Source organism: Caretta caretta, chromosome 1 (assembly GCF_965140235.1).
Source record: "Caretta caretta isolate rCarCar2 chromosome 1, rCarCar1.hap1, whole genome shotgun sequence".
In the NCBI taxonomy this organism is placed as follows: Eukaryota; Metazoa; Chordata; order Testudines; family Cheloniidae; genus Caretta; species Caretta caretta.
This window is the reverse complement of record NC_134206.1, coordinates 320,763,440-320,791,438: the sequence shown is the minus strand read 5'-3', so window position 1 is coordinate 320,791,438 and position 27,999 is coordinate 320,763,440. Positions and strand designations below refer to the sequence as shown.

At 37.8% G+C, this 27,999-nt stretch overlaps 1 protein-coding gene across 5 annotated transcripts in view; it reads left to right on the top strand.

Moving 5' to 3' along the window:
* TAFA5 (TAFA chemokine like family member 5) overlaps nt 1-3,950 on the top strand; it is a 783,444-nt gene extending 779,494 nt beyond the window's left edge. For all 5 annotated transcript variants that reach the window (XM_075124474.1, XM_075124478.1, XM_075124479.1 and 2 more), the window contains one exon: nt 3,838-3,950. In XM_075124474.1, coding sequence (XP_074980575.1) covers nt 3,838-3,945 — 108 coding nt within the window. In that variant the 3' untranslated portion in view covers nt 3,946-3,950. The remainder of the gene's footprint in view (nt 1-3,837) is intronic.
* Nucleotides 3,951-27,999: the final 24,049 nt, after the last annotated feature.

Here is a 27,999-nt window from a genome sequence, read left to right as displayed (position 1 = left end):
AATGCCACTATATAAATCCATGGTACATGCACATTTTGAAAAGTGTGTGCAGTTCTGGTCATCACATCTGAAAAAAGATATATTTGAATTGGAAAAAGTACAGAAAAGGGCAAGGAAAATGATTTGTGATATGGAACAGCTTCCAAATGAGGAGAGAGTAAGAAGACTGGTACTGATAATCTTAGAAAAGATACACCTAAGCGGGGATATGACAGAGGTCTAAAAATCATAAATGGTGTAGAGAAAGTGAATAAGGAAGTATTATTTACCTCTTCACATAATACAAGAACCAGGGGTCACCCAATGAAATTAATAGACAGCCAGTTCAAAAAAAAATATAAGGAAATATTTCTTCACACAACACATAGTCAACCCATGGAACTCATTGCAAGGGGATCTTGTGAAAGCCAAAAGTATAACTGGGTTCAAAAAAGAATTAGATAAGTTCATGGAAGATAGGTCTATCTATGGCTATTAGCCAAGATGCTTGTGGATGCAACTTCTAACTGCCAGAAGCTGGGACTGGATGACTGGATGGATCAGTCGATAATTGCCCTGTTCTGATAATGCCCTTTGAAACATCTGTCACTGGCCACCGTTGCAAGAGAGGATACTGGGCTGGATGGACCATTGGTCTGACCCAGTATGACCAATCTTATACTTTTATACTTATACTTTTATGTTCTTAACTCACTTCAGCTAGATTTTATTTTTCGGGACAGCCATGCATCAGCAAAGATGCCATGGTCTTGTGCTTGAACCACAGATATAAAAATATGAAAGGTACTGGCTAACAAACTGCAGTATTGTTGTGCAATGTCAGAGTTTTAAAGAGAGCCCAGGTAGCTATTTAAATGCTTAGATACAAAGGGCCAGAGGATATGCCACATCTTGAGAATTTTTCAGATGTACCAACACAAATAGCTGTGGAGGCTTTACAGGTGCAGCAGTACCAATTTTCTACAGTTTCAATTAAATCAGCAGAACCAACTCTCTGATGACGTTCGGTACCTCAATATACCTCAGCTTGGATGATACTAGCTACCTTGTGCAAGTTCCAAACACTTGAGTCAAAACCCTGAGTATTAAATTGCTTTAGTCTCTGAGTAGAAGTGAATGAATAAGGATTCAAAATTTGATATATGATGATGAAATGATCATTGACTGCCTCATCTTTGAAATGGTGACTATTATGGTTTTTCTTATAACTAGCTATCTGGAAGTGGTATATCTATATCCCAGTCTTCTGAAGTTGACTTGTTGACTTGGTGGATTGAGTCATTCTGAAATCCATTTGTGTATTCCACTTTACTAATATCACTCTCATGACTATAGGAATAATGGGGTTTCTCTTAAATGCATTAGTGTGTCATTGATCATAGTCTGAGAGACTGATTCCTGTGCAGAAATCCAGTGTAAGGCCTTTGTACCACTTAAATCAAGGGCTTGTACCCTATCAAGGACTTAAATGGGACAAAGTGGTACATATCACTTCTACTAGCCTTCTGCATATGGGATGAATTTCACCAGCAATGAATTATGAATATATTCCCATCACAGCACTATGTTGATATAAGTGGACTCTAGGTTACTCCTTTCATGATTGTGAGTCTTGTTGGGCTAAAAGGACCTTGACCTCAAATGCTGAACAGAGTCCCCTCTGAGCCTAATACTAACTCTCTGTAACAAGCAATAATCTCCCTGCTCTAGTGGAAAAGTTCCCAAGTATATCCCTGGCTTGCATCCCAAATATCTTTTTAAGATTACATAGCCATCTAAAGAGTGCTTCTCAAAATAACGAGCAATATCAATAAATAAATAAATAAAATCACAAGACTGCAGAACTTCAGAAAATGCTAATGTGTTTACAGAGACTTTCTTTTCTGGCTATGGTTCCTGAACACTGTGACAGATATTTTGCTGATGCTTCCTATTCTCAGGAGTCTGTCAAACCCAATTAAAAATTGCATTTTGGTACTCCCTGTACATTGCAGTGGTAGATTGCTGTGGAGATAGTATGCTACCTTCTATACGCTATCAGTAATCCTGCTGTGTTTACCCTCTGCCTCCTCCACAAACAAACATACAAACAAAAAAGAAGGGAATAAAAATTCTTCCTGCTTGCATTCTGTATGTGCCAACATCTTGTTAAACAGCTTGGGTTTTGAAATGTAGAACAGTTAGACTGACCTCACAAAATAGCCACTAAATTTTGCCCTGACTCTTCCTCTCTCCAAATATTAGACTTGTTTTTAGTGCTCTCTACATAGGTTAGTACTCTACAGATGTGAAGTGTCCTAGACCTGTTGAAATCAACAGGAATTGGGGTGCTCAGCACTAGAGCTGTGTGAATAATGGATACTGTGGTTTACTGGCAATTCTGAAAAAATGAGGTAAAAATAATTTCAGGTGCAACTGAAAACATTTCAAGTGAAATTGAAAACAAATTTTTTAAAAAATTTCAGCAATTCAAAGACAAAAAAATCATTTTAGGTTAAATGAAATGTTTTAATTGACCCACAATTAAATGTTCCTTTTAATTTTTAAACATTTTTGATTCATATTAAAACAAAATTTAAGGAATTTTGAAAAAAAGAGTCATTTTGTATCAAAAATTTGAAATATTTTATTTAGAAAAAGTTGAAATGAAATGATTACTTTTTTTGAAATAAATTCGCAAAATATTTTGGTGTTGCTGAATCTTCATTTCATTCTGGAAATAAAAGTTTTTTGTGAAGTTTTGCCCTGTTCTACTCAGCACTTCTCAGGAAGCCCTAGCCAATTTCTTGGCTACTAATTCTGCTTGTGTTGCAGTTGTAATTATATCGCTGTGTTGAGTGCCATAACTTAGCTGTAAAAATTCTCCTTGTGTTGAAATAAAGCACACTCAGGGTCAGATCGACCCAACCCTTCCCCCCCATTGAAGTTAATAGAAAGACTGGTCCATGAATCAAGCCCTCTGTTGGAATTCTCTTGGAGGATAATGAAAGTTTCATGCCCCAGAGAGGATGTGGAGTCTGGATAAAGGTCTCCAGTCCCAGTGCTGATCATTCTAACCAATTTTAGGTTAGTTCTCCATTTTATTTATTTCAATTTTTAAAACATAAAAAGTGTCTTTCAAGAAGATCTTTCCATTTAATAGTCTTTAATGGTTCAAAACCTATAAGGGTGGGAGACTGAAAGTAGCCTAGGGAATTTAGGAGCACAACCCCAACTCCCACTGACTTTTAACGGGAGTCAGGGACTCAACTCCTGTAAGCCCCTTTAAAAATCCCAACCCTAAACCACAAAAACAAGTGCAGTGATTTTTTAAAAAAAGATTCAAAATCCCTCAGTGTAACCACTAATCCCAGTCACACAATACAATGCCTAGCACTCAGCTACTTCCTCCCTCCACGAAAGCCTGGGAAAAGGAATCGGCTTTGAAACATGGCTTGAAGAGCAACAGAATCAGACTATTTCAGACCAACAAAGGGAGTGGCTTCCAAGTCCTGAGCCCTCAAAGAGTGTTCTGTCACCATTCCATTCTTTCCCTATAAAACTGACGCTGTTCTGGCTTGACAGCGTCTGCTCTCTGTGACATCTGGACTTGGGGAGAGAGGCAGGGAGGTCCCAAGACATTTATATGCCAAAAACAACATATAGTTAGCCATTTTAATAAATAAAACAAAACCCAAAAACCATGGGCCATATCCTCACATGGTAAGTTAGCAAAGATCTGTGGACTTCAGTGCAGCTCTACTGATTGACAAAAATGATTTTTTTAAATCCATATTGGTGCTTCTAAAATTCCAAGTGGGCTTTGTTGTAACATAAATGTTATTCACTCTATTACAGGATACTGGAGGATATGCTCCGTTGGAACTTATGAAACAGAATTGGCAATGGCTGTGGATTTGGATATGTACCCAAGTAGAATTATTACTGACCGATAATAATACATAATAATGTGGAAGTATTTTCCTACTTTATATTTAATTTGTTCACTGTGTTTATATTAGCACTTGGAGATTTTTTAAACTGAAATTTGTTCCCTTTCTGAATAGTCTTCTCCCCATTCTGTTACTGTAAACTTGTTCCTGAGTGCTGAAGTCCTTCTTTTTAAAGGAAAAACAGCAGTGATACATACAAGAACATGCAGAATGGGCCGGGCTGACCACTGTGTTACTCTGCTCTGACATTATTGAATTTCAGTGACTGATTCCAATATAAGCACAAAACTGGACAAATGTAATATTAGATTGGTGAAGCAAATTTGTGCCCTTAAGTATAACTATTCTAGAACCTCAAGTAGAACCATTCTAGAACCATCATTTGGGGTTAATATATAACAACCTCAATATTTCAGAATGCACCTCAAAGTCCAATATTACACTATGTTTCTGTGGAGTGAGTGGTCACAGTATGTCTCTGAAATGGAATTTTAAAAATCATTATTATTTGTATTATTTATATAGTGCCTATAATGTGCTAGGCACTTTACAGACCAGTTAAAAAAAACAAGATCTCTACTCTGAAAAAATGTCAATGTCCTTTAAGATGTTGTGCTTATATAATATCTCACTTGGGAATGTCTCAGCAAAGATATGCTTGATATATCCAAATTCTGTACCAGGAGAGAGAAAGAGAGATTGCAGAGTAGAATTTACAAACAATGTGGAAATAGAGTCAACCCTTTAATATGGTATTCCTCTAATTCTGTACGTATAATGAATAGTGATTAATCAGGATTTCTAATTACTTTGTAGAGTGTGCACCTTAAAAATATTAGACAATGCAATGGCAGAATCCAAAGGCAAAGTGCCTAAATGTAGTTGTGACATAGCCTTAGTTTGTTTTCCATCTGGCACTATATGATGCTTGATTCATTCTTTACCCACCTGTTGAAATTAATCACGGAAGTAAAAAATTGATAGATCCACATAAGAAAGAATGAGTCATTGTCCCCCCACACTTCAATTTCCTTTGTACCCATAAAATTGGCAGCTACAATCTGGACTTTTTATTCCAGACAAACTTCCTGAACATTTGATTTTACTCTTTAATGACTAGCAGCTGGGACAGTACAGAAATTGTCTTGGAAAAGATACAAAGCCTTTGGCAAGAATTTATCTTGAAAAGGGTATTCTGCCAGGTGTAAGAAAACAAAAATGAGAAATTATTATTTAGTTGTGCCTGATTTAATACCACTAATTATTTTAGGAAAGTTAGGCCAGTACAAGACAGGAAAGTTTTGTGAAACATCAATTCCTAAATATCTCATTCTTAGAAAACCACTGAATCCATAATTCTGAAAAATCTTGGGTCCGACCCTGGGATTAGAAAAGTGTCTAATCTTGTCCATTTGAAGGGTGAAAGCCATACATGTCTTGTTTTCCAAAAGTAATCCTTTATTAGCCCAACATTTTCTCATGTCCCTACCCATCACTGGTTGCTTACAACTGAATGGAAGGAGAATCTTGTTGACTAACTGAGAGAGATCTTCCATGTCCAGTCACCAATCAAAATCCTATATACATGTTTTAAAATTGTTTGCTAATAGTTCTCTTTTTGCTTCAAAAAATTGAAAGACAGGAGATGTGTCTATTTCTACTGAATATGCTGAATTTCTGGGAAAGATAGCTCTTAATGCTAACTGAGGGTAAACATGTGACCTAATTATAGTGATCATCTCTGAAAATTTCTTGAGAAACCAAGTCTCAGGAAATTCCCATGAGACTTCTGGGTATCAAAAGCTACCATAGCTATGTGTTTCAGAGTAACAGCCGTGTTAGTCTGTATTTGCAAAAAGAAAAGGAGTACTTGTGGCACCTTAGAGACTAACCAATTTATTTGAGCATAAGCTTTCGTGAGCTACAGCTCACTTCATCGGATGCATACTGTGGAAACTGCAGAAGACATTATATACACAGAGACCATGAAACAATACCTCCTCCCACCCCACTCTCCTGCTGGTAATAGCTTATCTAAAGTGATCACTCTCCTTACAATGTGTATGATAATCAAGTTGGGCCATTTCCAGCACAAATCCAGGTTTTCTCACCCTCTTCCCCCCCCCCCCCCACAAACTCACTCTCCTGCTGGTAATAGGCCATCCAAAGTGACCACTCTCCCTACAATGTGCATGATAATCAAGGTGGGCCATTTCCAGCACAAATCCAGGTTTTCTCACCCCCCACCCGCATACACACACAAACTCACTCTCCTGCTGGTAATAGTTCATCCAAAGTAACCACTCTCCCTACAATGTGCATGATAATCAAGGTGGGCCATTTCCAGCACAAATCCAGGTTTTCTCACACCCCCCCCCCACACACAAACTCACTCTCCTGCTGGCAATAGCTCATCCAAACTGACCACTCTCCTTACAATGTGTATGATAATCAAGGTGGGCCATTTCCAGCATAAATCCAAGTTTAACCAGAACGTCTGGGGGGGGGGGTAGGAAAAAACAAGGGGGAACAGGCTACCTTGCATAATGATTTAGCCACTCCCAGTCTCTGTTTAAGCCTAAATTAATAGTATCCAATTTGCTATGTGTGTATCAATTTTGCTTAGTTCTGAGTTAAACAGGTCAAATTCAGAAACCTTAACACTATCAGCTGAGTTTTATTCTGCAATAAAAGCTTGTTGCATGCAGATCCAAATATACATGCAGAGTCACCTGAAAGTATCACTGCCAAGTTGGGGAACAATATTGTACCCAGCATATGCATTAAGTTGAGTTCCTTAATGAGCACTACATGTGTAGGTGACTTTTACTGAAAAGGCCCCAGGCAGACAGCAATTTCATTGGCTTAGAATGCTGATTTCAGACAACTTGGCCAGTATAGTGAAGAAAACAGGGTACTATGAATTCTTAAAAGACTACCTTGTTTTCCAATATCTTTTTATTGCTAGCATTAATTATAGTATTTATATACTAGTATTTATAATTATATTTATATAAAGGTAAGGCGACTAAAAATTGATGTTCACCACACTATGGTATATACCTTTACTGTGGAATCTGCACTATTATCCCCTGTGAGTAGATTGGGAATTAGTGCAATACCATGAAAAATGTCTAATTTTTAGTACCATCTATTGTAGTGTCAGAAACATATATGGTGCTTTATAAAACATAGAACTAGACACTCTAACTGTTTTGAAGATCATATTGTTTAAACAACTACAAGCTCAGTCACGACAAAGAAAGTTAATACCTGGGAAAGCATTGAAGGTAAGGGAGGACTGAGCAAAGATTACTGGTGGGGAGAACAAGATACAGTAGGAAGCATATTCGAAATAAATAGGTTTTAACAAGGAATTTGAAGGCAAAGAGAGGGTACTTGGCATAGGAAGTAGACTACTGCAAGCACTGAAGGGGGCGGGGGAACAGATAATCCTTCTGCCAGAAGGTTAACAGCAAAAAGGGCTGGGTTCAGTATATCTAGAGTCCGCCCTGAATAACTAAACCATTTATGCACCCACTCACAATCCTGGGAAAATTAAATGCACCCTCCCTAGGTGTCCTTAACAGGCAGAACTTCCCCACTTGCCAGCACTTGAGACTGTGCAAACAAGGGAATCTCTATTAGGGGAAAGGAAACACAACCAGAAACTTGGGAAGATACAATAATAGAATATATATGCAAATAAGCGTTAAATATCTCCCCATTTCCAGTAACTTTGGCAGTAGTCCATCTAACTCGTTCCACTAGTGAGAATGTCCTGCAGAATTGTCCCTTTACCTCACCATCTCACCCATCCACCAAACACTACGCCACATTTGGCTCAATTACTAGAAGTGGTCCTGCGTGTCTCTTTGTGGGTCTGTCTCCAATCCCAGGAAGTTGCTTGCTGGGTCCCACCTGGTGGTGCCCCAACTTACCACCACTTAGTGATTCAGCTTTATTAAGGTGCTGTGCAGGTAGGAACTCTCTGGATTCCACTTAGCTCTGCTGCTGTCTTCTGCACGGTCTTTTGCTATGAACTCATTTGAGATGGCTCTCTCAGCAAAGCCCTCAGTTGGCATTGTCTCTTGCTGTGGCATTCTCTGGGCCATCTCTCACAGTGAATGCCTGACTCTGCATCATCTCTCATTGTGGAATGCTCAGTCTGCACTGTCAATTGCTGAGAAGTCCTTTGAGTTGTCTCTTACAGCAAAATCATTGGTCTGCATTATCTCTGGCATTGAAGTCCCCACAGGAGGGGATTCAAAAATACTTGGGACATATAAGCAGAGTCTTGGCTCCTTGGAAATGAACTCTTGTCAAAAGATCAGAGTTCTTTCCCCTTACTGAGCCTCTCTGGGAACTCACTACCACCCAAAATCAAATTACATGTACAGTTATGGTGACCTCCGAAGCGTCCTCAAGTTGTGGAGAGCTGCTCTATGCAAATTGAGCTCTCTATTGCAGTACTTTTCCCTTTTCACCAATAGAGGGAGTATAGATCTCTTTTCCTAGAGCTTCCGGCTATTGGGCTTACAAACATGAAAGAAAGTTTGAAGCGAGGAGTGGAAGCATATTAAGGGAGAAATAAAGAAAGAGGAAAGGGACAAGGGAAAATAGAACAAAATTAGAGCAAAGATGCAGGTTTGTGCAGGTCCTTGAAAGTAAAGGTGAGAAGGGTCATTCAGAAACAGTAAGACAAGATGGCAATGCAATTTGCAGAACTCAAAGGCATGTCCTCCTACCACCATTACCCTCTGTCCTGCTCATGTTCTTTGCTGAATAAATTGTCCATTATTCTGTTTTTCATCCTAAAGTCACTGAATCCTTTGAGTCCATTGTAAATAAGATTTAAGAATTACAGAGGAAACCACTGAAAATCATTTCCGCTTTTACTTCCTTCTCAGAACATGATTTCTGAATTCCATGCTTGTTTTGCTAGAGCTGACTACATTACAACACCCTCTGCTATGTTGTAGGTGTTTGGGGATTGTCATCAATTTTCACAGAGAAAACAGAAAACTCTGAACTCGGGACTTAACAAGTAAGTAAAATAAGCTTCATTGATATAATTTTCTCCTTTAAAATATTATATTTTAATATTTAAAATATTATTTTACACATGCATTCAGTTAATTATTTTGAATATAAAACCATTTAAAATGATTTTCACTAACAATTTTCCATTCCTGAACTTCTTTTTAATTAATTAATTTCTCAGTGGTTGTGCTTTCATAAAAGTGAACTGGGAGCAAGACATTTTGGAGAACAGGGTTAAAATGTTTTTTCTTTTTTCCCTATTGATTTTTCTGCCCTGCAAGCCACAGATACTGCTATTTGGTTGCTTTTGACAGACAGATCATACAGATAGTATTCTGACATAGGTCAGAGTTAAAATAAATACCTGCCAGAGAAGACCAGTAATCTTTGTGTTCATATTGGTTGTTGTTCACTTTGTACTCATGAGCCTTTGATCCTTCGCATGTTGAGAGAGTGCTTGGGGCTGTTGCTGTTAGTTCAAGATTTTCAGCTAAACCTAATCAACACAATTTACACCCAGCTGACTTCTACTGATTAAATCTGGATGGGAAGAAGTGTGCTAGCTACAACAATGCATAGCTAGAAAATAAGTTGACTCCCATTTTTAACCAACATCTATTTCCCTAACCACACAATCATGCTTCTATTTTTATTTCTCTGGATTCTGCCAGCTTGTGTAGTGTACTTAACAGCTCTTTTGTTTGCTATCCTGTTGTTCAGACACTGTTTACCCTTATGCGGCCATGCTATATTTCTTTGTTATTCTCGATGTTATCAACCTCCAATTCAGAGATTATTATTTATTTTATTATAGCATAATATGAGGTTTAGTATAGAGAGTGGGCCTGATTCTCCTTTCATTATCACGTGAATAAAGCAAATAGGATTTGACCTCTAGGTGGGATTGAGGTGAAGCACTCGACAGCGCTTGGGGTATGATCCTACATTCCTTCCAAAACTTCTGTTGACTTCAGTGGGTGCATAAGAAATACAATTCAAGGTTCAACAGGAGTGCAACTTAACTATTTATTTTTAAATGAATTCAAGAGCAGGCATCCTACCAGCCTCATAGCACTAATAGTGATGGTTTTATGAAGTGGAAAGCAATGCTCTTGCTGGCAAGAACTTCCTAAAAGGGAATTATTAGGCTTACTAGAGAAAGTTTAGTTTTTTGCCTGTTTCAGATATTGACTAAACAGTACAGGGCTGCTTTAGTCTTTATCCAGATAATGCTCCCATTGATTTAAATGCAGGATCAGGCTGGTAATTTTGTTTTGGCTTAGCTTTTCTATGACTAGATGCTTTAGGACCCAGTCCTAGAAGCTCTGTGTATGTGGAATTCCCAGTGAAGTCAATGGAAACTTTATACAAGAGAATCCTTCATATGATTAATTGTGCCTGATTTGCGAGAGCCAAATCCTGTATTTGTTTTACGCCTGAATATCGATTTACCCAGAATCTGCCCTAGAAGACTCTCCTCACTAATTCATTGCTGTCACTGTCCCTGTCCAATAAAATTGAGAGATCTTTTCTAAAAATATCAGCCTTTTCCTGGAGCTTTTCTAGCATCTTTGGTTGAGGTTGGCAGTCTGTTGACGGCCAATTTGCTTTTTTCTTTTAAAAGAGAGGCTCCTTTAATCTCCCATTACTGAAGCTTGCAGCACATCCCATTACACAGAGGAAACCCAACCTCCTGACATCAAGGGGTTAAAGAGCTCTGTGGATAATTAACTTGAAAAGATAGAGTAGTTGTCAATTAGTCGCAGAGAACTATCACCCTGTAATGGCATCAGTTGATTCTTCAATAGAGTCTGATTGAGATGCCCATATTCTGTAAGGGGTAGTAATAATATTGTATATGGGAAAGGGAATGATTTTTAGTCACATTTTTTATTCTTATACACATACGTTTCAGAATTTCCTAATAGCAACTAGTTTCTTGTGCTTTTAAATCATAGAGTTCCCTCATGGAATTAAGAGTTTTAGTGATCTTGGTTAAATAGATAGAAACCACATAGGTTCCAAAATAGAATCTCCCTCCCTTGGTTGGTTTGTATGCCTATGCATGGAAACACCCCAGTTACTAGGCCATTTAAACTTGTAATATCCATGTGACATCACATACTGTAGCACTGCCTCAGACAAGCAAATCAGTCAATCTAGAACATCAGCCAAGGAAAACTACTTTGCATTTTTGTTCTAATGATTTTGTTTCACATTCATAACAAACAAACTTGAATTAATCATTTAAATCCATTCTTAATACATTCTTTGTTATGAAATGTCTCACTTCCTTTTTGATTATCCCTGATTTTCATTTGATCTGCTTGAGCATTAGAAGATAAGAATCCATTTTAATAAAATAAAATCATATTTTAACTTCATTACACCATGCTGCTTGCTGCTTTGAAATAATTTATCTAACATTAATGATATATTTTCTTCCATGTATTATGCTTCCCTTGTGTATCAACTCTGGATAATCTTGTTGTCTCAAGCATCCTAAACATTTATTACAGGGAAGTTCAGTGTTGTTTCATATAAATGACACATATACATTTTGTACAATTTGTGTCAGCTCCGTTTCATTATGCAGTCAGAAGAAATAAATAATCACACATATGTAGAGGGGATTTCATTTGTCCACATTGTTTTTCAGTTTAATTAAGTTTCCACCTCTTTAACACTAAATTATAAGCAAAACCGGATGTTACACTTTCAGAAAAAATGCATACATTGCACTTATGCAAGACTTATTACTTATTACTGCAATGGAGAAACGGTTCATTGTAGAGATGAAATGACATTGATACGCAATTGTTAAGTACCTCTAAAGTCCAGGGTGTTGAGAAGTGGTGGAGAGCCAGTATGCTTCATTATGCCCAGATTTTTCTAACTGACTTGGGGCCTGAGTTTTCCTTCAGTGGAACTACTCATGCACCTAAAATTAAGCATGTGCTCAAGTACTTTTCTGAACTATGGCCATGACATATATTAACATTTCAGAAGCACACTTCTAGGAAACAGTACATGTTACAATGAAAGAAAAATAAATATCATTACATAACTGTTTTGTGTTTCATATACTGTCCACTGTCTTGTAACTTTAATATTATGAAGAATTTTTGGGAAACCATCTGTGTGAAGGACAATATTTCCCATTAACTGGCATTGGATTGACTGCACAAAGCATTAGAAACCACTAGTAGGCTGCAATGCTACTTGTAGCAGAACACTATAGAGTACCCACAACTGTAGAGTACCTGCATTTTTGACTGATTACTTCCATCAGTGATTGCAAGCACCCAAGTTTAGGCAAACAACCATTTTTTTATTTTTTATTTCTCTCCTAAAGGCTCACTCCTCTCAGTTTGCCTTCTGTCTCTGATCTCTTCTTTTGCCTAGTCTGCTCCCAATTTCACACCTGAACTATTTTTCATTTGCCAAGCACCAAGTCTCCTCTTCACTCCCCTCTTTTAAACCTCTTCTATTCAGCCTTAATTCCAACATTTTCCTTCCCCTGAAACGTTGCCCTGTGTATTTGTTTCATATTTATATTTAGAGTTGAAGTTGTAGATTAGCGGTCCCCAAGGTGTTCCATACTGGCAATGGCTCCCATCTAGCTAGGATCCAGCTGAGATACTGCCCCTGTCACAGTTCTTGAAACAACTGCACCTCTTTGTGGATTCCTTGAGGCACCCCACTCAGGCCTCTGGCCTCTAGCATCACTTTATTTTCTTGGCAGGATCCTGCAATCCATCCCTCTGGAACAAGGGTTGAGGCTGCAGACTGCTGCAGATCACTGTGATGATCTCAGCAGGTCTGACTTTAGTTAAGTACCTGCAGTGTTGTTCTTTAAGGGGCAATGACTAGGTCAACCAATGATGAGCCAATCTTCATAAAGCAAAGTTCTATTTGATTAGAACAAAAGTTACAGAAAAAACTTACAGCAAAAAGAACAGTAAACAGCATGCCTAGCTTGCCAGGTGTCACCCATGTTCCACATGGAAACCCTAGTAGATTCCAAAGAACTTTGGTTCTTCTGCAGAACCCATCCCTTTTGGTCACAGTCTCATGTCTGTTCTTGGATCTATGGTGAATGACCTCTCTCAGATCTGTGCAGTTTCTTTATCTGATTTACAATTCTTTGTTTGCCTCTTGAACCAGGTCAAGCCAGCATATGCTATTTTCTCCAGGGGGTGAAATGCCCCCAGACTTGTTACCTGCACTAAGGATGTGCATTAGTTATGCCTCCTCCCTGCAATGGTTTTAGTTCCTGCAGAAAATCTTTTATTTCCCAGTGGAGCCAAGAATTCAATCACTAACTAGCATATATAGATATGTTTAATATTTATAAAATTGATACAAAGATCTTCGTATATTCCATGTGTCCAAAACACCTGTTACCTCTCAGTATAATAGTCTTTGAATATTCCATGCTTCAAAGCACTCCATCCCATCATACAGTAATGTGGGAATACAGCCATCACCCTCTGACACCTGTTTGAGACCCCAACTAGTGAGTTTTGATCCCCAGGTTGAGAATCCATGCTCTAGATGATTAGAACCAGGTTTTTCTGATGTGTATAAAGACTGTAACTTTAACCCATCACCTGCATTGAGAGGTGGTGTGTGTGAAGAAAGGCTCTATATGGGGAGCAACTCCTAGAGACATAAAGCCTGAGCCAGGCAGAATGGGATCACTGGGATCACTGAGATAGTATGTGAGGTGAAGGGTATGCTCCACTTCACTATGTATGGTTTCTAGTCCTGATGTCTGCGTTAGCCTCTCCTGATCCTTGCACGGTGTGGGTGAAATTTACTGCTAGTGCAGAGGAATAGCACAAGGTGATCCGCTTAGATTGTCTGATTTTGGAGGCTTAAGTGATTCACAAGCCTTGTACTGCTTGGGTAAATTTCACACTGTGAGTGCAAGAACATAGATTGTGAAGAAGGAGATAAATTGGGAGAGAGGCAGAGGGAAGGCTTGTATCATACCACCCATGGCTACCTATTACTCTTAAGATCCTTAAAATCATGGTTAGAGTGCTAGCCTGAGATTTGGGTCACCTATTCTCTTTGTGCCTCAGTGCCTCCTCTGTAAAATGAGCTAATAACTTCCTTACCTCACAGGAGTGTTATGAGGATGAATAAAGATTGTGAGGTGATAAGATCTGACCATGGTGTATAAATAAATACCTAGCACAGACATGTTTGAGAAGTGCCATTTAATCTCTGGCTAGAGCTGGTTGGAACATTTTTGACAAAGCATTTTTTCATCTGTTTCATGGAAGCTGAAATCTTTCACAGAAATGTATAATTTTAATAGAGTTTTCAACAGGGATGTTTCTGAGGTTCAGGGTAGACTCTCTGGTCACTTCTGGGGGGAGTGGTGGATGAGAGAGAGAGAGAAAGAGTGAAAACCTAACCATTCTATCAAAAAATGGATGTTTCAACAGAACATTCCCATTTGTGAAAACGAAATTCCACTCAAAAAATGTTGTTTTTGTTTCTTGCTGGAATGAAAACAAATATTAAATTGACACCTCAAAAGTTGCCATGAAAGGGAATTGTCATTCCCTGGCCATCTCTATCTATGTTACTATATAAGGGCTGATTTTGTCACCTTTATGTTGAGCAGTTCCATGTGTAGTCCATTGAACTCCATGAGTCTACTTGCACAGTCAGATGCTATTCAATCTGAGTAGGGGCAGCAGAACCACTATGCTGATGGAATGGACATAATTAGGTTAGCAGCTGTACCTTTGATTGCTGAAGTTGATGTTCCTTTTGCCAGTGGCCATAGTTTCTAAAAATGGGAGACTGGAGGAAAGTACATGTTTTCTTAAAAGTGTTCTCTTTCTGTGGGCTTGGTGACAATGATGGAAAGAGTAGAGTCTGGTTCCCAGCCTCATTATCTTCATCATCTCTTGGATCACAGAGAAATTGCTTTTTGTAAAGGAACATTCTCTTGTGTCTCCTTTAGAAATGTCAGCTTCACTGTTTTTTTTCTTTGCATTTTGTTAGAACATATGTGAAGATTATTTTTATTATAGTAAATTTTTAATAGTTTAAATCAAATGTTTGAGGGAAAAATTTGCATCATTATTAAATCCTCAAAGGTTTGCAAGTCGCTTTTTGTGTTTGCATAATAGGATAAATCTTTGTTTTAAAAATTTGTCACGAACATTAAGCAATTTAAGAGAATGCATTTTAATATGCTTAAATATTGTGTGATTTCCCTGAAGTGACTTCCATTTGGAATTTCCACAGTTTCAATTTTAATTTTACATTTGTGTCTGAACTATGCCAAAAAGTGTTTTGTGCATATTAGATGCCATGCAAAAACACATGGCTGGGGATTGGGCAGCTATCTTCAGATTAAACAATTCTCTTGATATTGCTCCTCTTACATTGCTTTAAAGCAGGGGTAACTCAACTGGAGTAAATTGACTTACATTGATGTAAAATGACTGTAAGTGAGAGGGGATATTTTAAGCATTGACCTTAATGGTGCTACACTGATTTACACCAGCTGAGATCTGTCCCTTAGCTTTGTCGATGTCAAAGTAATCTTAGGCAATGCATTCTTTCTTTTTACTGTTCAAATGTCTGATTTCTCTCCCACTGAAACTGATGACAAAATGTTCATTGGCCTTCTTGGGAGCTGGACTGGGCCTCTGGGGCTATGCTGCAGCTCCAGTACCTGCCTGTCATTGGGATGGTGAATTGATTCCATTAGCCCACAGCACCATCAGTGAACCCCTGTTACAATGCCTGATTACTTGGGTTTTCTGAGGGGAGAGTAAATTTCACTTTTTATGATCAACTGCACAGTCCTCATTCAGTCTCTCTACCATTGTGACAAATTTATGGAGATAATGAACTATTAGGGCATGCATGATGTCAGTTTTGGAAGAACTTCCACCAAAGGTAGCACTTTTAGGAATGCTTTAGCATTTGACAGTTTCTGATACTGCAATGCCATACCTGCATGTTTAACCTCTGGAAGTGGTGTAAGTGTTGGCAGAGCTCATGTTACTCAGGAGAGCCACTGATGGACAAATTCCTCCCCTAACCAAGCACCTCAGATAACCGTTTTAGGAGAAAGCTAGTTTTTCCAAAACTGCTTGGTTGATTGTTAATAATTTCCACTCTAAAAGACATGCAAGTCTGTTACCTGGCCATGAAACAAACAATCCTTCCATTCATCTGATTTCAGAATAAATGGCTGTCAACTTCATTTCCAACTTTCTGCAAATAATTCTTTTTCTCCCTTTTGACTGATGAAGTCAAATTTGATTTTCAGAAAGTGAGTGGAATCTGGGTAACTACTAGATAGGTGGAAAATATTTGTAACAAGGTGCAGAATTATTGAGAAATTTTTGGATTTTTGTAATTTCTTACAAATTTGAAACCAGGCCATTCATATGGAAAATCTAGCTAATGTATGGGGATATTACAAGTAAAAACAAGAGCATTATCTATTTTGATATACAAGAAAAATGCCTATCTTGAGCAGGGATGGTTTTCAGATGAAAAAATGATGAAAATTGTGTTTACATTTTTTCAGGTATAATTGTGCTGACGGATGTGCCCTCAAGTTACAAAAATATCAGATTTTTTAGATGAACAATTGTCACAGTAAAGATGATCCAGAGTGTAACTGCCATCTTCAAGCTGAAGATGTCAAATAAACAACTAAAAATGTTTTCTTTCTTTAAAAAGGAAAAAAATGCTTATTTTAAAACAAATGCTGAAGCATATTGTTGTTGGCCTTCAGTCATTGTCAGGGATGAAATAATGATAAAGATTGTTAAACTGTTCCTGGGCACAACTAATAAATGAACTTTTTGCGTGCACAACTCTTAACATTTTAAGAGGATACATAATTGGCTTTAATTTGGTGATTTCATCAATGAAAAAAGAACCATTTAATCAAAGTTGCAAATAAGTTTGTACAAAAACAAACCACATTTATTTGTGTGCAGCATTCACCAAATACACATCACAATCACCTACAGTCAATATACAAAACTTGACTGATTAATTTATGAAGAATTATACACACACACACACACTGGTCACACCTAAAAAATTACCATTAATTTGTGAAATATACTCCCAACTCTACTGACATTCCCTATTTAAAGTATGTGGATTATTTAAGTATGTGGATTATTTCTCAATCTATAGTACAGGACATCATTTTAAATTGGAAGAAACTTTAAGTGTGATCAGTGCATTTATTAGATAGATAAACAGATGCTTGTAACAGGTCAGTCAAAGATTGACTTACATGCTTAGGGTCAGAGTTTGTAATCTGATCTATGCATATGGAGCCCTTGAAGTCTGGCTCTGCAAGGTACAGGGACTTTGCAGGTGTGGATTAGATCCCAGGATTGGAATATTAATATGTACGTTCTCTCTGAGCTAGATTCTTAAAATTGGATATATTCATTCCTTATTAGTTTCTGTGAACAGAAAAAAAAATCCCAAATTTAAAAGGTCATTAGACATTTTAATCAGATTTCAAGCATCCAAGTGCCCTCATGTGCATATTAGGAGAAACAATTTACAAAAAAGATTGTATTTATTTCTTCAGTTAAAAGGTCCAGTTGGGTTGGGGGCTTTAATATAAAGAAATGAGGGTCATGTAAGCTAATCTATTTTATTTATTAGTTTGTAGCCAAAACAATTTCTTTACATAGCCTTATTGTGTAGGTAACCACAAAATTAATATCAATGTCAATTTTACAGGCCACTTACTACAAAGTGATATGTTTACATATGGAAAATTGTATCCATGGTGAATTCTATCATCTCCTGATATGAGAGCCTAGTTAGAAAATGTGGCTATAAGAAAAGAGACCTGACCTACATTACCAATATAGAACTCCTATAAATTCTAGGGAAGTGCATATTCTTATGATATTAGTATAACTTCTCTAAGAACTCATGTTTTTAGTTCCTTTTTACTATACATGGAATTATTGTAAGCTGTGTTATTAGAAGGCTGAAAACTTGCATTCTAATTAATAAAGGTTCAATTATTAAAATGATCCCTTTATTCATCACAGGATGTTCTTTTAAATTGAAATAATAAAAGCAAATAATGTCACATTAAAATGTTTGATCTTGGCAAAGGTGACAGAGTATGCTGATGATTTCAGAGTTGACGGATATATCTACTATATATATATATATATATATGGCTCTGATTCTGCGAAATGATTAACTGTAATATAACCCATCAGGATTTAAGAATATGTTTAAGTGCTTTGCTAAATCAGTGCCTAAGCGAGTACAAAACACTAAATAGGTTTGTTAAAGGATATGTTCCAATTGTGATGCTCTTTCATTTTTAAGCTCTAAGGAGCCTGCATTAGGGAAAAGTGCAGGATGGAGGGGGGCTGCTCCCATGTACAGGAACAATCATATTACCAGTCTTTCTCCTTGTTACATTTCTGAAACCAGTGGAGAAGATAAACACACAGATGCAGAGGGAGCTAATGGAAACACAGCTTGTCTGCTGTGGTAGCTTTATTGTTTTGACTGCAAGACTGAAACCAACATTAAAGTGAGGCTTTGCACTGGGGAGTGGGGAGAGTACAGAACCCCCATAACATTTAAAAGAATAGAACATCACACTCATCAGCATCTGTTTCCCTTTCTCTCTTGTTGAACTAGCAAACTAGGGAAGTATCATGGGAACACTGGGAAAGTTTTTGTGATGCAGAACTAATGTCAAGATGATGTACTCCACACGTACTCACCTAGAGTTTGACTTTTGTGAATCTCTTTGTCCACATTATAAGTCAATGAAGAATCAGTCCCTTTTGTGGAATTTTCAACTTTTAGCAATGCATTGGTAATACACTGACTAAAAAGAAAATTTGAGTCAGCATTTGTCATAAAAGGAGATATAGTCTGTCAGAAAGATAAATATCAAAACATCATACTACACACATCAATTAAACATTGGCTCTTGCCATCCTCTTAGAAAATTTAATGATGGTGGGGAAAAAAAAACAATCCTAGCAAGCTAGGGATACATTTCGTTACTAAAGAACATGTCAAGTGTTACAGCCATGCTGAACCTTCAATCCTGAAATTTTAGACAAGATAAAGGTACAAAACCAGCAGCATTATTAGAATTCTCTTGTGGGTAGAACCATGTTCTGTTCATCAATCTGCTGTGCCCATTTTCTTAGCCCTCACTGGGAAATTAAATAATCCTGACTGACAACTGACACATTAATTGCCTTTGAGGGAGCACACCTTTAAAAAGCAGTAATTTAAAGTCTTCTGCTTTGGTGGAAGAACCAATTTGCAGCATCATCAGTCAGGGTTTTGACATGTAACTTTGCACTTGCCATTTTGTTAATAAAGAATCACACTCAAATCCTGAGAGAGTGTTTCCCTAAAGAGAAACTTAGATGTCTTTGTGAAATTAAGATGACTTTGATAGGGACATGTAATGAATGTTTAAATGAGTTATTAACCTTTCATGACTTCAGTGAGTGTTACTGCAATACAATTCATCATTATATTGTCATAAACTGAAAAAAGGTGAATATCACAGTAAGATTCATTTCTTTAAGTTTATTTCCTGCTAGTCTTCAACACATGACAAAACCACATTTTATATACCTAATATTTAGTATATTGCATGAGTGGAGAATGGGTTATTATTTACCTTAAATACAGATAAGTAAAACAATGAAAAGTGGGGGAAAGCCCAATTAATTCAATTTTCACACCATCTGTATGAATTTAATTTTTAATAGTTATCAATTTTTCAAACAAATATTTCTCTGTCGAATAGCATGTCCACTACTAAGTCAAGGTGAACAATTATCAGTATGTTCCTCTTTTCTCAAAGATAGCCTATACATATGTAGAAATTAGAGGTGATTGGAAAAATAGTGGGTTGTTTAATGGAAAATGTCAATGTAAATTGAAAGAAATCCATATTTTCACTTTTCAGTACAAAAATAAAGAATGAACTATTTAGATTTTGATATGCCACTGGGTTGTGTCGTAGCAATTGTGTTCGGGGTACCTCATATTTCCATTCTCTTCTATGGGCTGTGTTGCCTGGTTTGGACTACATTTCCTATGATACATCCAATTCTCTTCACTTGGTGAGGGGAGTTAGTGCACAGGAGTAGATGTAAATCCACTGGGAGCCTGTAGAATCACTCTGGAGAGACAATGGAGACATAAGGTAGTGGAACTACAACTCCCATGAGGTACCATGGCAGTATATACAAATACAAATATTTTGGTTATTTGGCATTTATGTTTTTGATGAAAAATCAAAATTTTCCACATAGAGCAGACACCTTTTGCTAACAATCTTGCTTTGTCAGAAACCCAATTTTCTGTCAAAAAATAGGTTTTGATGGAAATGTTTTGAACATTCCTAACAGAAATTACATGAATCTTAATGCAAACTAATATATCATGCTGTAAATGCTTCTGAAGTAACACAGTGATCATCATTAAAAAGTCAACAGTTACCAGTGGATCAACTACAATGACATATGAGATCACTGCAGGTTTTCATTCTACATAGAACAGGAGGTGTTTGAGGTAATATTAGGCAAATGACTGTTTAATGGCTTCTATTGTATTTCTTGTCTGAATACTTTCATCACATACCTGTAGTTCTAAAATGAATTAGGTTATGTGCAGTTAATCAGATGCATTCTCCTTTATTTATATAGGGAGGTTTATACCTTGCTACAGAAAGAATGATAGTTTCTAGGGCAATCTACATAGTTCCATAAATTCACGTGACTTACCAAGATGATGCACTGTGAGTCAATAAGATCTATATTTTAAAGATCAGCTGATGGTCTCTTTCACATGTTTTGTCTACCTGATCTTTGTTCTGTTCCGCAAATTAAATGACATGAGTCCTTCTATTTTGAGGAAGTTGCAATTGTATTGTAATACAATCTGAAAATAGTAGCTTCCATAAAATGCCTTATTAACTCATTTTCAAAAGAGCATTTTAATATCCAAAAGAAATTTGAAAGTGATTTGAGGTTAGCAAAGGTTGCATCATTTCTAGATATGCTGCAACTCTATAAGGGAGGGCATAATAGAAAAAGTAACTGATGTGAAAAAAACAAATCCTTGGGAATGAAACCTTTAAGCAATAACATGAGGGAATAAATAGGATTGGAAATGCACCATTTTAAAGGGGTGAAACACATTTTCAAAGAGCTGTAAATTATTATACAGAGTGTGAAACGAGGATTGAACAAAGGTATAAGACAATTATCCACAACAGGAGTTACATGTCCATTTGACAAAATTCTGTGACAGTTACAAAAAAGAACGTTGCCCTTTGCTGAAATGTGCTTGCTCTTGTTATTTGTCTTTTTTGCCATCACATCAGCAATTTCAAATTTGAAAGTTAAATCATGGCAAATTGTCACAGTGATAGTTCAAGCCGTGTTAGAACTACATTTATGTGATTGTTTTAGTAAATGGCTCATTGGAAAAATATTTTCTGCTCAGTTGAAAGTTTTGCTGCAGGGACTACAGCATATGAATCTGAAATACAAATTCAAGTTATTCATGTATAAAGATTGACCTTTCCCTGATATATACTTAAAAATATTCTCTAAGTTGCTTCCACTAAGGAAGTTTTGAGTGTATTTTCTTTTTACTTTTATTGTTGACAATAAAATTAATGCACCTTTATTCCTTTTAAGATTTTTAAATGCACATAGAATTGTAAACAACCATTTATATAACTTTAGCTAACATGTCTAATTAACATAAGTAGAAAGTCTTCTTCCTTAGTTTTTATAAAAATTACTTGCTTAGAAACAGTTTGTTCAGACATTTCATTCTGACGTGCAATGGTCATATCTCACAGTTTCAATGTTTTTTTCTTGCTACAGAGCACCTTTCTTTTAGCTAGGAAAATGCATGCTGAAATATTTCTGTGGCTTGCATTTGTGTTGTATCCAGTTTATGCTATAGCGACACACAGTAATGATTAAAGCAATGACTGTATATGACTTTATAAAGTTGTTTAGTTGAAATATTATCACAAATAATTGAAAAGTTGCCACAAAACAGGAAATATCTGAGGGACCAGAAGTTGAGACTATATTAGTCCTGCAGTTGTTGTGGGTGGGTGAGTGGGTGGGTGGAGGCACTAACAATGATAGTAAAACTCTCAGGAGACATGTTTTCCTTGCTCTTTCCACCTATGGCAGAAGATAACAAAGAAAAAGCATATGACAAGGCATGCTCGTGTGTATTAATTACAGACCTGTGATATACATGAAGCTGAGCCTATCCAGCACTCAAGTTGTGTGAGCATATCAGAACATCCACATAGCCTGCCTTATGCTATTCTAATTATAAAATGGAGATTTAAATGACTTTTTCTTTAAAAATTGCTCCAAATTTTAATTAAAAGATAATTGTGCATGACACAAACAAACAAAATAGCAAACAATTCAATCCATCAACATACTTTGAACCAAACACACACACAAAGTCTACTAAGGATCATTGCACCAGCCAGAGTGACCACGGGAGACGGCATTATTTCAGGCATTGCATAGCAAAGTTCTCAGATCTGGCTCAATGCTATGAATCCATCAATCTCTGGGGTGGTCCCACAGGTGGTGCCAAGTAGGGTCAGGGTGTTCATCCCTGCATATGTTGGTGGAAAGTTTAGGAGCGTGGTGTGCTGGGATGTTTGTGGCCATTGTAGCAACATGGCAAAAAAGCAACGCAATTTTGGATATGTTAAATGACTGAAAAGTGGCCAGATCTTTGCAAGATTGTGACAAAACAATAGACAAAGGTCCCTGAATTAGTCAAAAGAGAAAGACACAGAGAAAATATAGAATAAGGCAAAAACCAGCCAATCAAACACTTTACTCACTGAAGTCAAGTATGGCAATGCACACCCAATAATGCCATGCTTACATTTCCATAATAAGCGAGGCAAAGATTTTGGAAAAACATGGTGCTTTATGTGAGGTTTCTGAAATCCACACTTAGTCCCTTCAGTAACCTGATTTTTCCAAAAAGGAAAGGAGGACTTGTGGCACCTTAGAGACTAATCAATTTATCTGAGCATAAGCTTTCGTGAGCTACAGCTCACTTCATCGGATGCATACTGTGGAAAGTGTAGAAGATCTTTTTATACACACAAAGCATGAAAAAATACCTCCCCCCACCCCACTCTCCTGCTGGTAATAGCTTATAATAGTAATGGTAATAGCGCCACAAGTACTCCTTTTCTTTTTGTGAATTCAGACTAACACGGCTGTTACTCTGAAACCTGATTTTTCCAAAGTGCTGAACATCCAGCATCTCCAGTTGATGTTATTCAGAGTTGCTGGGTAATCAGAATGTTTGAAGAGCAGTCCACCGGTTGTTTAGGTTCCTAAATATGGATAGAATTCAGGAACATGTACATTGCTTTGGTTTTCTGCATATGTGTCTATGATATATAAAGCTGGTCCCCAAATGGAAAAGAGTTGGCCCTGAAAATATTAGCCCTATCAGTAACTATAGAAAGAGATTAAAAAATCTTTATATTGTGACAAGTTACCAAGAGGTAAATCATGATGCTTTTTTACAGAGTCATGCAATGGGAAGTGAGATATTAGACCTGTGGGGATTGTGGCTCCAGGTGCAATGGGAAAAAAAAGCTGGGATTTTGTGCCTGATAATACTCACTGTGTGCAAGTGGGGGCAAGAGGCAGGGAGTGCTGAAGCCATCGTAATAGCTCTCATCCCCTAACGCCCCTACTCTACTTGCAGTACATTGATGACATCTTCATCATCTGAACCCATGGAAAGGAAGTCCTGGAGGAATTCCACCATGATTTCAACAATTTCCATCCCACCATCAACCTCAGCCAGGACCGGTCCACACAAGAGATCCACTTCCTGGACACTACAGTGCTAATAAGCGATGGTCACATAAACACCACCCTATACCGGAAACCTACTGACTGCTATACTTACCTACATGCCTCCAGCTTTCATCCAGACCACACCACATGATCCATTGTCTACAGCCAAGCTCTACGATACAACCTCATTTGCTCCAACACCTCAGACAGAGACAAACACCTACAAGATCAAGTGTTCTTACAACTACAATACCCACCTGCTGAAGTGAAGAAACAGATTGATAGAGCCTGAAGAGTACCAATAAGTCACCTACTACAGGACAGGCCCAACAAAGAACTTAACAGAACGCCACTAGCCATCACCTTCAGCCCCCAACTAAAACCCCTCCAGCACATCATCAAGGATCTACAACCTATCCTGAAGGACGATCACTTATGCACACAGATCTTGGGAGACAGAACAGTCCTTGCTTACAGACAGCCCCCAACCTGAAGCAAATACTCACCAGCAACCACATACCACACAACAAAAACATTAACCCAGGAACCTATCCTTGCAACAAAGCCCGTTGCCAACTCTGTCCACATATCTATTCAAGGGACACCATCATAGGACCTAATCACGTCAGCCACACTATCAGAGGCTTGTTCACCTGCACATCTACCAATGTGATATATGCCATCATGTGCCAGCAATGCCCCTCTGCCATGTACATTGACCAAACCAGACAGTCTTTACACAAAAGAATAAATGGACACAAATCAGACGTCAAGAATTATAACATTCAAAAACCAGTCAGAGAACACTTCAACCTCCCTGGACACTCAATTACAGACCTAAAAGTGGCATTCTTCAACAAAAAAACTTCAAAAACAGACTCTAATGAGAAACTGCAGAACTGAAATTAATTTGCAAACTGGACACCATTAAATTAGGCTTGAATAAAGACTGGGGGTGGATGAGTCATTACACAAATGAAAAACTATTTCCCCATGCTAATTTTCCCCCTACTGTTACACCTTCTTGTCAACTGTTTGAAATGGGCCATCCTGATTATCACGACAAAAGTTTTTTTTCTCCTGCTGATAATAGCCCACCTTAATTGATTACTCTTGTTAGAGTTGGTATGGCAACCCCATTTTTTCATGTTCTCTGTATATATATATATATATATATATCTTCCAACTGTATTTTGCACTGCATGCATCTGATGAAGTGGGCTTCAGCCCACAAAAGCTTATGCTCAGATAGATTTGTTAGTCTCTAAGGTGCCACAAGTACTCCTTGTTCTTTTTGCTGATGCAGACTAACACGGCTACCTCTCTGAAACCAGCCATAGCTGTGTGTCCCTACACACAGGCCAGAAGAGCTGGCTGGATGTGTATCTGTGTGTGTTTGGAGGCAAGAGAATGCATAAGCCTTTCAGCTCCAGGGCATATGGAGAGTCCTGAAATATGTGTCCCGGGGGGGTGTCCCTGAGGCATAGTGTCACTTGCTAAGGGTTGTGTCTAGCTTAAACAAATGGTCTCAGTAAAGGCAACTGATAGACTCTTACTTAAGCACAAATGAATGCAAGACTCTTCCACCTTTAATAGGAATTGTATATTTCCTTAACTATGTGATCATTATTGCTGCCATCATCCTTACTATCCAGAATAAGACTAGATACTCTCCCAGAAGAAGAAAGTTCCTTATATTACATAGAAACTCTAAGTCACAAAGCTGGTCAGTGCCATTCGAATTTTGTTTCATTTTACAGTTGAATTTGGCAGTAGCAAGAACGCAGCAGTTTAAAAAGCTACCTCAATGTTTTTAATGTCATTTTGAAAAGCCAGGAATCTTCTTTGCTGTGCTGTGTTAGTGACTGTTAAACCCAAGCAACCCTTTCTGATTCTGAAACAATACCGTTCCTTTGATGAGCAAGTTGCAAAATCCAGGCTCTACCTGGAAAAAAAAGGCTGAAGTAGAATTTGTTTTTACCTAGGAGATAACATATACAAAATTATATTACAGAAAAACTGTTTAGGTTGCAAAGTCAAGCACACTAAAGTTAGAAAATACCAGATGTACATTTGCCCATGCAATGTTAGTTTTGCATCCTTGTATGAATGAATTATGATACAGTCTCTGATTACATCATGGCATACTGTTTTATTCCACGGGACCCCTACCTCATTCAGTGCACACGATGGAAGCACAAGGGTGATGATTTAAGGTTGAATGGGCAACTGTAAATTTGGCATTTCCTAACATTCAAGCGTTTGACTCTGGAACTTAAATTACATGCTTCTAACTCAGTTGTTTGTGGTGCATATTTAAGTAGATTATTTTAAATAGTCCCCAATCCACATCTCAGCAGCCATGCCGTAAATGCCAGCTTTGCTCCTGAAGCCCTCATTGGGTTTCAGAACCTGGCTCCAGCATGAGTGGGAACATCTACACTGCTATTTTTAGCCCATAGAGTGAGCCTCACAAGCCTGAGTAAGTTGAGTCAGTTGAGACTCACTGTTGTGAATGTTTTTTTGGAGTGGAGATGTACCATTTGTCTCCCTCCATGCCCTGACAGAAAGATATTAGGAAATCCAACCCCCTACCACCTGCTGCCTGCTCTCCTCTCACTGGATATGGGGAACGCACTAGAGAGGGGACTGCCAGGGCTGCAGGAGAGGTCACATAGGTCTGCAGGGAAAAGTTTGCCTAAAGTCTGACACAGGAGTCTGAGACAAGCTCGGGGCTCAGCCTGAGTTCATGGTGGCCACTATAAAACTGCACTGCAGGCAAGAAACATCCAAAGCCCAAACTGAAGAAGGTTCCTCAATCTGTGACAAGGGAAGGATGTTGGAGGGACATTTTTACCGTTTGTTGATAAAGATGTTTGAGTGATTGCTAAGACCAGGGCTGGGAGTTTGGAACAAGTATTGCTAAGAGGAGTGTTGCCCCATAGCACAAATTCTTCTGTGGTGTCAGTCTGAAGTATCTCTGCAGTGTACATGACCACTGTAAAATTGACCTGGGGAGAAGGCTTTTTTTTTTCATTTGAAATAAAGCAGTAAAATAATGGGCAAAAATCTTCTCTCATTTACATTTATGCAACTTCAGTGGAATTCCTTGGGCAGAATTTGGTCCAAATATTGTGAGCAAATTTCACTAGATCTAGTTTATACTGAAGCACAATTGCCAGCTGTTCAGATATCTGCTGGGTAAAGTTAATCAATTTTACAGTAAGAACCTAGTTTTGAAGAGTACCTGAGGTCCTATCTTCCCGATGGGCTTTCATGAGGTAGCTTTGGTATCTCCCTGAGTGGAAATGTAGTTTGTTAAACATTTATCCACAAGAACACTTCCAGGAATCATAGAAATTCTGAGTACACTAAGAAAAATGTTTCCATTTACACAGAATGGTAGGCATATATTTCTACACAGGAACACAGGAAAATAAGACATAGGACTGGAAGGTACTTCCCAAGTCATCAGTTCCCAATTTCCTGCTGTTTCAGGTAACTCTGTCATATAATCCCTTTCATAAATTTATCAAGCTCCATCTTAATACCAGATCGGTATCTGGGAGGCTGCTCCAGAACCTCATTCCTCTGATGGTTAGAAAGCTTCTTCTAATTTCCGGCTTACATTTATAGATGCCAGTTTATACCCATTTGTTCTTGTGTCAACATTGTCCTTTATTTTAAATAGCTCTTACCCCTCTCTGGTGTTTATCCCCCTTATATATTTATAGAGAGCAATCATATCCCCTCTCAGCCTTCATTTTGCTAGGCTAAACAAGCCAGGCTCTTTTAATCTCTTGTAATAAGCTAAGTTTTTCATTTCCCTCATCGTCCTAGTAGCCCTCTTCTGAACCTTCTCTTTCCTATTGCTTTCTGTCTCCAAGGTCCCCCAAATAACTTTGCACCCATCCCATTATCTTTTAACATAGAAACATTTTGAAGGAAGCTTTGATTTGGCCCTTAAGAACTCCAGCTGAGTCCAGGAAGATGTACATGGCTTTGTTTTTCTGCATATGTGTCTACGCAAAACTGGTCTCTGAATGAAAAAAATAAAACACACAAACCAAAAAAAAAATCACACTAACACAAATTACCATGTCCATTTTAAAAGGAAA